General features: G+C 24.9%; 1 protein-coding gene across 1 annotated transcript in view; it reads left to right on the forward strand.

Annotated features, from left to right (window-relative positions):
• The window catches only part of LOC126901132 (E3 ubiquitin-protein ligase UBR4), a 65619-nt gene that overhangs the window by 24415 nt on the left and 28019 nt on the right, over window positions 1-13185 (forward strand). The window contains exons 26-36 of the mRNA XM_050677382.1: window positions 211-413; window positions 593-887; window positions 952-1396; window positions 1740-1958; window positions 2895-3096; window positions 5995-6200; window positions 6265-6424; window positions 8102-8286; window positions 8349-8594; window positions 8690-8821; window positions 10648-10951. Of these exons, the coding sequence (XP_050533339.1) occupies window positions 211-413; window positions 593-887; window positions 952-1396; window positions 1740-1958; window positions 2895-3096; window positions 5995-6200; window positions 6265-6424; window positions 8102-8286; window positions 8349-8594; window positions 8690-8821; window positions 10648-10951 (2597 nt within the window). The remainder of the gene's footprint in view (window positions 1-210; window positions 414-592; window positions 888-951; window positions 1397-1739; window positions 1959-2894; window positions 3097-5994; window positions 6201-6264; window positions 6425-8101; window positions 8287-8348; window positions 8595-8689; window positions 8822-10647; window positions 10952-13185) is intronic.

Below are 13185 nucleotides of genomic sequence, written 5' to 3' on the forward strand. Positions count from 1 at the left end.
GATTGGGATTTGATTTTTTTGATTTGGCTTAAAAAAATTTTCCTGTTTTCTTTTGCACAGCCAGAAACTTTTAAGAGAGAACATAAAATAGAAATATAAAATATTATATAATTATTAAAAAAAAATATGATAAAAATTGAATCCTTCATGATAAAAGAACCTATTATATTTTTTGAACAGTGTCAATTAATTTTAATAATAAAATTTTAGGGATTATTTAGTTGAAAAAACCTTGATACACGGTTTATTTTGGATTGAACAGTTGATTTTTGATTTTTCTTCAGCTCGTTATGCTGTATTAAGGACATTTTGTGCTAATGCTCACAAAGGAGATATTTTAATGAAAAAATTTATATCCTCAGGAATTTTTGTTCGAGCTTTTGTTCGATTGGCTAATCGTTTATTTTCAAATTGTAAGTAACTGTTAAATACTTTTAAACAATTTTTGTATTATTTTAAGTTATGAATGAAATATTAGAAATAATTATCTGTAAGATTTAAAGAATTAAAAAAAATTTGTTAACTTTCATTAATTTACACTTATTCTAGACAATAGTCTGATTTTATTTAATTTTTTTCATTGTTGTTCTAGTAAAAACAAATAACCATAAAGATATTAATATCATGTGTCGCACAATAATTCAATTATCAACTGATTCAAAAAATAGACTAGATTTATGGTTACAACGGATTATTGTTGGATGGAGTAAAGATAAAGATTTGATTGATGCTGTCAATATTTTGACTAGTGAACTTAATGTTTTTTTAAATGAAAAACATTCAAATGCAATCAAACATTTTACCAATAATATATCTTCTTCAGTTGATCCAGATGAAAATTTTGATCTAATAAAAAATATTATTGATTTTATCATTACTTTAGATACGTATGTATAGTATATTAGTTATAGGTATTAAATTAGTCAAATATAATATTTGACTTATTTTTAGAAATGATGATTTGAAAGCAAAAGCTTCATTATGTTATTTGGATACATTAATACCAATTGTGACTTACACATTAGCATTTGAAAATGGTGCAGGATTTTCAAAAATATTTGCACAAATGGTACGATTAGCTGACTGTGGAGGTTCTGTTGGTCATATAAAACTATTTAAGGCCAGCATTAAATTATTGGAGACCATAAAAAATTGGCTCAAAAATAATATGATGCCTATAAGTGATTATGATCAAGTTTATCCTCCTATTGTAATTGCTTCAAGTTGTGTCATGAACTACTTATCTGATGTAATAGCTGCTATGCACATTGATATAGAAAATAAAGCATATCCTCCACCTCTAGATACCATGTCTTTACATTACTATGATGGTATGGAGTTAGATGGATTTTTGCCATGTAATGAAAAGGACAGTGATACATTAATTGAAGAATCGGTAAATAATTTTTTAACTAATAAAATGTGTTTTTATTGTATATAATATTTTTTAAATAAATTAAATTTTTTAATAGAAATTATTTTAACATAAATTTTATAGTTTTTTTTATGGTAATGTATGATAAACAATAATTGTAAACTTATCATTCATAAAACCAAATAAGTTTATAGCAAAATATTTTACCTTTTAAATTATTAAGCTGCTGTGGTTTTGAATTTTATATCTTTTTAATATAGTAATACATTAATCACCTTTTGATCAATCTTTAAGTTTTTATAATTCAACATTTTTTACTAATAAATATTAAGTGATAAATAATTTTTTGATTTATATTTTTTAGGATGAAGATAGTTTATATTATAGACTGTGTACATTTACTGTTACTCAAAAAGAATTTATGAATCAACATTGGTATCATTGTCACACTTGTAAAATGATCGAAGGAGTTGGAGTTTGTAGTATTTGTGCCAAAGTTTGTCATCGAGGACATGATGTCACTTATGCAAAATTTGGCAACTTTTTTTGTGATTGTGGTGCTAAAGAAAATAATTTTTGTCAGGTAAAATTACAAATAATTTCAGAACTGTATACTGAATAAAAACTTAACTTTCTTTTATATAGTGATTGTTAGTATAAGTAGAAACTAAAATATTCAGAAAAGATAAAAATTAAATACTTTTTATTAAGTTGTTAAAGTGATAAGATATCAATTATATATTAATTTAATTGAAGTTGTATTTAAAAATTATTTTTGGGGTAGATCCATTATACATTTTTAATTATGTTACATTTTATAAATTAACTTCAATTTTGTTTATTAAAACATTAAAGAAAAAAAAAAATTATCCTTTTAGAAAATAAAAATTTAAAAAGTGTGTTTGTGTGTATTTATAATTTTGGTTAGTAATTATGTGTTATTTTTGATTGGGGGATTAAACAATAAGAAACAGTATTTTAATAAAATTAGTAATGACTACAAACAGTAAGTGTACTTATTATGGAACTATAGGTAGCTTGCACTTTTAGACTGCAAATTTTTGCACCATATTATTGATGGTAGATGTTTATAAAATATATCATTAATTTTTTCATAGATAATAATATATAGAATACTACTCTTAATTGTTGTAAATGTGATAAACTGATAAAGAATTCTTTCATTTAACCATTTATGTTATTTTATAATATTTACATTATATTATATTTTTATATCAAAGTGGTATGGTGTAGTGCAGTGTATACACTAGTTGCTAGTGTTGAACATTGCCAATTGCTACCGGCCCTCAGATAGGTGATCATACAACAATTTTTTCAGTGTCAAAAAACATTATGTCCTTAGTGCATTAGGCAATAGAAAATCACCACAAATAACTCTTTTTCTAGTACACGTCAATTCAACTTAAGTTGATTTTAGTTATCAAAATTAGAAAAAAAAATTTTTCTATTATAATTTCAAAAATATGTTAATAGTGTAACTATAATTTTTAATTAACAGGCCTTAACTAAAAGAAACCCAAATTCATTGCCTGATAATAATATTACAAAAGAAAAATTTAACGTAGAAAATGGTAATTCAACAATAGATCATGATCGAATAGATACAGTTAGTTCAACTTTAACTAGTATTAATCAGGATCCAAGAAATATAAGTACAAGAAGTCTTGATTATGAGTCAATAATGCTTAATACCCTGAATAGTAAGTTTTAATGTTTTATATATATTATTATTATTATTTTATTAAGATAAGCTTCAGCTACATATCATTAGCTTACATTATAACTACATTTGATTATTTACAAGTTTTCAACATTATAATTTGTGATTAACTTTAATGAATGGATTGTTCTGAATTGAATAAAAGGCACTCCATAACATTGAATTTGATTCATAAGTGCTTTCTGCAGTTTTTGACGAAGGAATGCCTATTTCTTGATCTAGTGAGGGTAGTTGTATCTTTTTGCATAGTATTTATTGTTGAAGTTCATTTGTTAATATTCATTTTAATTTTTATTAGTTTATTTGACGTTGGAGTTGGTTCATTTGGTTGGTCACCTTAAATCCCATTTGGTTTGACATGTTTGTTGTATTGTGTGGTTAATTTTTTTTATTAGTTCATATGATGTGGTTTTTGAGAAATAAGTTGAACATGGTAGACGTATGGCTTGTCTAGCAACTCTGTGGGTTTCTTCTTGAATAGTTCGTTTTTGTAGTTGCTGTCTTTAGGTGAACAGAAATCTTTGAAAGATAGATTTTAACATCATTAAAAATTAAATTGGTAAAAAAAATATTGTGTTTTAGAAAAAAAGATGATATCTTGTGTTTTAATTGGTGAGAAATTACAATCAGAGGTATGACCATTTTGAAAGAGAGTTGAGTGATTGAAGGAGTTCATTAGTGGTATTTATGTTAATACTACAGCAGTAAATGCTAGTCATCAGCAAAAAGGGTATATTAACAAATTTAGCTATAGATTTTCCAATATGATAAATCGCAACTAGAAATAGTATTATGGTCATGGAGGAGTCTTAAGGGAGTCCATTTTTATTTGAAAGGTAACCAGAGTATTTTCTATCTATACCAAAAAGGTATGATGTAAAAGAAATTTTGTGTAAAGTAGATCATGTGATTTTCCATTTTTGGAGTGTATTCAACTCTTTCTTTCCATATAATGTCATATTATTTATGTATATCCAATGATATTAATGCTAAGTGTTAGTTCTTTTTACTGGCTGTACATATGTCAGTGTGAAGAGATGTTAAAATATCATAAGTTTTTAATAGTCATCTAAAATAAAATTAAAAATGAAGGTTATATAAATATTTAATCACAATATTAAAGTATTGTATAATGAGAAAAGATATTGATGATTGTTGAGTACTTGTATAACATTTTTTGATGGTAAAGGTCGTACATCTGGAGAGAAAATTTGAAAGATAAAATCGACCAGTTTAGTCATACACATTTGTATTTCCTGGTCAGTGAGGGTAAGCTTTTACAGTTTCTTTTAAAAATTAATATATTTTATCAGGGAGTAGAAGAGTTTGATATTGAACATATTTTAGCTATGATGCGATGCTGAGGAAGTATTGGATTTACTATGATGTATTTTTTTTTTTTGTGTCTGTTATCACCTTTTCTCAGCTCTCAGTAAGGAAATAGTAGATCATGTAGCTTTTGGAATAATCCACCAATTTTTTTAAATTAAACACTATCTAAAGATTTGCATCGAAGTGTTTTTTTTTATAGTGATTTTAATCACTGTCAGATATCATTATACTTGATCCAACTATGCCACGCCATACTGTGCCGCGACCCCCCTGTGCTAGGTTTTTTTTAGCTGTGGTTTTAAGGTATTATTATTTTGAGTATGTTTAGTTGTTTGAGTATTTTCTGAATTGAAGATAATAATCTGCAGAAAGGGAGCTGTAATTCAATCTGTTTCATTCAATCAATGGTATTGAATACAACTGTTTCATTCTTTTTAGAAAAGTATGAAATGGATGTTATTTCAACAAAATTTTTTGTTTTATTTTTTTCATTTGAGTGGGTAGATATGTCAGTATGTATTTAGTGTTTATGATGGTAACATTATTCCCAAAATATGTATTCATAATTTTATAGTTATTTTAGTAACTTTTTGAGTTACATAAATTTTATATTTTTTAATTTTAAATATTATTATTCTACATAAACCGTATACCCTTGATGTATTGATGGTCTTTAATCAAATTTTACAAAAATGATTATTTTTATCTTATTAAATGTATAAATATCTGACCTGCCAAGTGTTGAGACCTTTAGATATAGGAGAGGTTAATAGTTTTCTAATTCTTATACTTGTTAAGTTTTATTTTTTAATTTATTTTATTTGTTAATAAAATTAATGATTGACTTGTTTATTTTTGGTTTCATGAAAAGTAAAAATTATGGTATAATTAATAGTCCTTCTTCCACCTAAAGTTCTAATCCACCTTAAATTTAGTTATTGTTAATACAAATCAATTCTTTGATGCCTGGTACTTCTGTATTATTTACTACTAAACAAATGGTCTGTTTTAATTTTTAAAATACTATCAGCTGTACTTAAAATTTGTCAGTTTAGTGTACTCAAATATACTATATTTTTAGGTATTAAATATATATTTTTTTGGTATATTTTAAGAGAGATTGTAATTACATATTTACAAAGATAAGAAACCTTAGTTTAGAAAAACTTCCAATTCCTAATTTTTATCCTTTTTTAACTATAGTATAGTATACTATAATGTAGCTAGTAAAAAGTGAGTTTTTTTTCTAATGTAGTTTAGTAGTAAATACTTTAAAAAAAGATTGAATAATTAAATTAAATAAACTAAATTTTATTAACCACTGTTTTTAGTGTATGATTTAAATACTCACTCAGAGTGCTACAACTATAGCTTACTTTTAATTGTACTATAAAAATTGATTGCCTTCGAGAGAAAAAATGAAATAAAATCTTGGCTTCACACTTGTATGACTATCATTGGTCTACTTGCATCAATTAAATTATTATTAATTGTTTGACGTAATAAATTTAAAGTTGATTGTTAAATATTGAAATTTTATTTTCAGCCACATGTAGTAATACATTAATACCAATTATTTTTGATCAAACTCAAATTGTTGAACCAACATTAGATTTATGTACTCAATTGATGAGCATTATTATTAAATCCGCAGAAAAAAATTCTGCTATTGGATGCAATACTAGAGCTATCAAAACTCTGAATGAGTTAAAAAATTTAGAAAAAACAATTGAAGTTTCAGATAATTTAATGGTGATAACTTTTTTAAATTAAGTTAAATAATGGTTTTATTAATTATTTTAATGATTAATTTTAGCTTCCTACTATGGGATCTCAAGAGGGTGCTTTTGAAAACGTTAAAATGAATTTTAGTGGTGATCAAGGTCAAACTATACGTCAATTGTTATCTGCTCATATGATTCGTCGTGTAGCAATGTGTTGCTTATCATCTTTACATGGTAAAAGACAGCATTTAGGTAATTTTAATTTATTTAATAATTTTTACATTTAATAAAAGTTGTTTATAAATAAAAGTATATTGATTAATTAAAATTTGATATATTTTTTAATAATACCTCAGTTAATAAAAAATGAATAAATGAGCTACTTAATGAGCTTTACATAAGATTAGTAATTAATTGATATTAATTATATTTGAATGATCAATTCAAAAAATACGGGTATTTAATTAATTTATTCTTTTAATTATAAATTAAAATTAAAAATACAAAAAAAAAAAAATATATACAAAAGATTAATTCTGAAAGAATCAAAATGATGTCTGACTTCGACTTTCAAGTTGAATGACAAGAAATGTTAAATAATATCTTGTTTATGGATTTTTTTTAAATTAAATATAAATTTGTGTTGATATCACAGTATGCCATAACAGTCTAAAAATATTGTTTACCGAGAAATCCATTATAAAAAGAAAATCAACCAAGTACCACTAAGTAGCTAAAGAAGTTAACGATGCCGAGGACGGCGTTGGCTATCAAACAGATAAGATAACAAAGACAAAACCCTACAAACAAGGAAGGCATTTGAATTATTTTCCTTATTAGATCTATCAAAAACCGATAAAAATATCCTGGGTAGGCTGCGTCATAAAGAAAATATTTTAATGTACAAAAACAGAAAAAACAAGAAACAAGCATTTGTTTTTTATTAAATCATCGAAAAAAGCAGAAAAAACTGAAAATAAGCGTTTTTTGAAAAAATCATCAAAAATAGCAATAAAAGCATTTTCTAGCAAATGCTATAAGTCCCGAGCCCTGATAATAACAAAATAATAAAAATTGAAAATGGCAATATTAAATAATTTGATATTTACATACTTGTAAATATTTGTATAAAATTTAATGAAATAAAAATTAATGTTAAATCTAGGCTAATATTATTAAAAAAATTCAAAATATGTATAAAATGTATTTAAAAAAATATGTTCTTTTAAATAAGAACTAGAAAATGTCAATAACCTATTATAAAAATTAATTTTACTATACTTATAAACAAAAATTTAGTATTTTTCACCTAAAAAATGTTATTTCTTGATTTTGCATAAGATACTTTTAATATACATCTATCAAAAGTGATTATGTTGGCTTAAAACAACCTGATATAGACAAGAGTCTATTAAAATGTGTTTTGAATTGTTCGAAAACTAATTATGTTACATAAAAACTAATTACTCCATTGTCTTCAACATATAAATATAAAGATATAATTTTTCCAAAATTTCTGAATTTTCTTATATTTTTTTATTTTAATTGTTTTCTTATAAAAAATTATTTAATCTTTAAGTCCTTATGGCACATGTTAAACTTTTCATACCTGTCTAGAATTTTGCAAAGTTCATTTGTATACAATGTTTAAACAAAAAAGTATATTTATTAAAACAAATTATTTTTATATTATATTCATCAATAGTGGATCCTAATGAATGTGTAATATTTATTCGTTTAGTTTACTTTTTGAAGTGCCTTTGTAGGTCATAATTGGAAAATCATCATACAGACTTTATTTGTTGTATTTTGTTGTTTTAACTACTTATCAAAAACTTTGGCTCTAAAATGTTATATATATATATATTTAATTTATGAATACCAAAAAATTATATAGTATTATTTATTTTTGTATTGAATATTTCATAGTTGCTGTTTCTCATGATAAAGGAAAAATTGCAATCTTACAAATGAGTTCATTATTAAAGCAATCCGATGTATCTAAACGTAAACTTACATTAACACGACTTTCATCAGTTTCTATTCCTTTCACTGTATTATCTGTGACAGCTAATCCAGTGAATGAAGACTTTTTGTCAGTTTGTGGTTTGAAGGTATTTAATTAATTATTTAAAGGATGATAAATTGATTTTCAATTTTCATTTTATTTTTACAGGATTGTCATGTATTAACTTTCAACACAAGTGGCACAGTTAATGAACACATTGTTCTTCATCCAACTCTGGAAGTAGGTAATTTCATTATTCGATCTATATGGCTTCCAGGATCACAGACTTGCTTAGCATTAGTATCAGCTGAATTTGTTAAAATTTATGACCTATCCAAAGATGTTTTAAGTCCTCAATATTATTTTCTTGTCCCTACTGGAAAAATACGAGATGTAACATTTATGTGTACTGAGGTAATGAAATAATTTTTTTTTTTGTATTAAAATATTCAATAGTAGGATTTTGTCATTACGTGTTTTGTATTGCTTTGAATCTTTTTCATTTCTAGGAAAGGTCTACTATGATATTAATATCTTCTGGAGGATATATATACACACAAGATATGGACTCCAGTAGTTCTGCAGTTCATGGTCCTTTTTATGTTACCAATACAATAGACATTGTTCATCCAGATATAAACGTTAGTGTAACATTTACTGTATCATCTAATATTTCATTATTAGTTACATTAGCAGTATAATGAACATGAGTACAACATGTAATTTTTTACCAAAGTTACAAATATGTTTTTTATTTAGAAATTATGAGTAGTAATCCCTGATATTTTTTAAAAATTCACAACTATAGTTTTAAATATTTAATGAATGAAAATAGTGAAAATACACATTTTCTAAATCTTTGATGAGCATTTAATAGGTTATTTCTTTATATAGAAGTTAATGTGGCGACTAGTGGTTAATAGCCGGTCATAGAAAGTGTACCGGAAAATTGTGAGAAAAATTGATCACATTGTGATCCAAGGTGTTGTAAAGATAAACTAGGCCACTATGATTCAGTTCGGATAAACTTTCATATAGGCTGATAGTGTGAATTAGTGAATAAATTATGTCTTTTGATTTATATATCAGAAAATCATATTAAGGTACTGCAGTATTATAGTTGTCCAATAAAAATATATGACAACTTTATATTAAAATAGTACCTGGAGATGGTGCAAGAAAATTACTGAGTAGTTATCAGTTAAATGAATTAATTACTATAAAACACTTAGAGATCTAATTTTTTTTTTACATATATATTGGAATGCAGTACTAGGAGAGGGCCAAGCAATTGGACATTATAGACTAAGAGAGAGAAACAATAGAGGAGAGTCAATAGGGAAGCGATAGCTGTGAAAAATCTGTGGTTGAAAGATCAATGCAATGAGGCAGAAAATCTATTAAATAGTTATATAACAGACCAAGTATTCAAATTGATGATAAAGTTTTTCAAAAACAAAACTAAAAGGAATGATAAAATCAGGGATGAGGATGGCAATTTAATCTTGGTTAATGAAGATAAAGTTAGAAGATGAAAATAGTACATTGAAAAGCTATACCAAAGAGATGATGGATTCACTGATGTCCAAAACAGTGCGAATATGGATGAGTAGGAAATAAGAAGGAATGACAAGTTGACAATATACCTATAAAACTCATCTAAAACTTAGGAGAAACAGTTAAAAAAAAAACTTTTTATACTTGTAAAAGAAATATATAAATCAGGAGACATCCCTATAAGGAGAATGTTGTAAAACCAATCTTAGGGTTGATTACAAAAAAAAGAAAAAATATATGTAATATATATTATAATATACTGGATGAGGTATTTTGAAAAATTAGTAAATAAGGAGTGTCCAAAAGAGACATTAGAGGATATATTGTGGAACGAGGGACTGATAGATTTAATTAGTAAGAAGAGGTATGGGAGGCTGTAGCATCAATAAACAAAAATAAAGCACTAGAATCAGATGAAGTGCTAGTAAAGGTATAGAAAATTTTTGGCGGTGTTAGCATAAAGTGGTTGAAGGATCTTTTTAATAAAATCTTATTAGAAGGTGGTTGAAGTGGAGAGAAGCGTCTGGTGTTTTATACAATTAAAGAATTCCAATGAGGCTGTAAGGTAAATTCTATAAGACTTTAGTGAGATCAGCTATGATGTATGGTTCAAAGTGTCGGGTGGTTGACAAGAAAGTAAAACAGAAAATGAGCGTAGAAGAGATGAGAATGCTTAGATGGATGAGTGGAATAACTAGAGAGATAAGATAAGGAACGAACATAAAAGAGGATGTATAAGTGTAGTGTCAATTATATATAAGATGAGAGAAAATAGACTTAAATGGTTATAGTTATAGAAATAAATGTTGAAGGAAGAAGAGTTAGATGATGACCAAAAAAAAAAGGGATATAATTGAATGCATATATTTAGAAATTATTTAATAATATTTTGTGATAAAATTTTTTTTAGGATGTTAATGGTCAAGTTTGTGGCGGTGGAGTATCAGTATATTATTCTCATATATTATCATTGTTAATGTTCAGCTATGTGACTCCTGGACGAACTTTTATTGCTCCATTAGATGATGAACGGTATCAAGGAGGTGTTATTACTTTACATCCTGTTTTTGCAATCAATTCACAATCACTTAGTCCTAATTCAAAAAATAAGAATATCAGTCAAACATCAACTACTGTTCCTCCTACTCAGCCTATGTGGCAATGGTCTGAAGTACCTGGACACCCTGGCCTAATTTATGCAATACTTCAATCGAGTAAGTTTTTAAAAATTATACAGTCTTAATTTAAAAGTTTAAAAATTGTTTTATAAAATTAAATTGTAGAGAATAGTTTCAATTTTATATTATATTTTATATTTTATATTTCTATAAATAAAAATAAGTTATCAAGAGATTTTTTTTATGTAATATAATTTAAAAAAAAAATCTCGAAAACATTTATATGCATATATTAGACTGTAAAAAAAAAAACTAAAATTCTTAAACAATATCAATACTTTGATAAATATCAAAATATTAAAAATGAAATGTAATAATTTTAATGTACAATAAAATATTAATTTTGGAACCAGATAAACATAGATGGAAATCGAATTTTAAATAAAATTTTATTTCAACATTTTTTAGTATTTATCATGGGAAATTATGTGACCTGATATAGGTAGCTCATAAGCTAGAAATATAAGTTTCTGCAACTTCTCAGCTCTAGTCATAACTTACCTAAGTACAGTACTTTGTATTATATTTTTCATAAAAAAGTACTTAACATTCCTAATATTTAATAAATTTTTATTAAACCCTAATCATTGTGTATATATGAGTGCAAGAGTATCATTTATCAAATTTATGATATTTGACATTCTGGTATAATACAATATAGTTTTAGCTTCGATGCATCACAAGACCAAAATTTTCTTAGTTTCACAACAAAATTAAAACAATAAATTTTTTTGAAAATTGATTATAATTGTAAAAATCCATTTTTAAATTCAAGTGAAACCCAAAATAATTCATTTTTAAAAATGATTTATACTAAATACTAAAAAATATGGAATATTATAGACTAGTATTAGAACACACAAATAGTTCAAAAATTTATAAACAACTATGTCAAATAATTTACTTATTATATCAAAAATAATTCTACAATATACTTTAAAAACATTAGAAATTAATGATTTTATTAGATTATATTGACTTGAACCTCGTACTACGAGTGTAAAATTTATTGCAATTTATTGTATATCATAAATATTGTCAAAAAAAGGACAATTTAAGCTAATTTAAAAATTCAAAGTTGTTTTCCTTAAATCAGGAATAAAAATATTCAAAATAAGTTTAACTCTATATTCAATGTAAGTTGAATGACTTTTTTATATTGAATATTTTTAGAGGAGGAACCTTTTTTCATGTATAGGAAAATATACTGCATTATAAAAAAAATGTTAACATAAAAATAACATGTTTTTTTAACTACGGCAGCTATTTGCACATAGAAGATAGGACGTCAGGACAAATTTTCTTGTTTTAAATTTATAGTATAGATATAGTAGGTCTCACTGGACCGATTTCTTTTAACAATACGTCAAAAGATCACAAATCGTATCTAGTTGAAGACATTACCCTTAAAAATTGAAAAATTTGCCCTCGTTCCATTATTATTTTTATGATAGGCTAAATTGAATAGCTTTTTTTTTATTGGTTTTTTTAGTTATATAATCATTAAAATTAATTAAATTCTGAATATTTCCATTGTAGAATATTTTTAAACGCCAAAAGTTAATTAGAAATGATTACTATGATTTTTATTTAAGTGATCTATTATGATTAAAATGTAAAAAAATCTAACTTTCCCGATAAATATACTGTAAATAGTAATTATAAAATTTGCTGACAGCATATTAATCTTAACAATTTCATTTTTTTCTATTTAATAATGTCAATTTCAAACTTGCAATTTGAGCTACATATTATGGTAATAAATTCATTTTTTTTTTATTAAAACTTTCACTTTAAAGGACAATAAAAAGTAGGTTCAACATTATTATTTTTAACATATTAAAAATTAAAATCAATAATAATTTGAAAACAATTAATTTTAAAAATGATATAATATATAATTAAAAGAATTACTAATCTGGGTATAATTAAGGAAATAGAAGTTGATGTTGCTTTTGTAATTATTCATCAATTTTTTAAAATTAAACACTATCTACAGATTTGCATCAAAGCGTTTCTTATAATAGTGATTTTAATCACTGTCAGATTAAATCTATACTGGACCCAACTATGCAACGTCTCCACTATGCCGCGACCCCACTGTGCTGGGTTTTTTTTTTTATTCTTTATATAAATATGAAACTACAAAATTTGAATCTAATTTTAATAAAAAATTTTAAAAACTAGTTACAAGTAACTCTTATGAAAAGTCAAGATTTTAAAGTTATTTATAACAAAACATCCTTTTTTTAAATACAGCTCTCTTGCAC

The sequence above is a fragment of the Daktulosphaira vitifoliae genome, unplaced genomic scaffold, assembly GCF_025091365.1.
Source record: "Daktulosphaira vitifoliae isolate Bord-2020 unplaced genomic scaffold, ASM2509136v1 Scaffold_3, whole genome shotgun sequence".
Lineage (NCBI taxonomy): Eukaryota > Metazoa > Arthropoda > Insecta > Hemiptera > Phylloxeridae > Daktulosphaira > Daktulosphaira vitifoliae.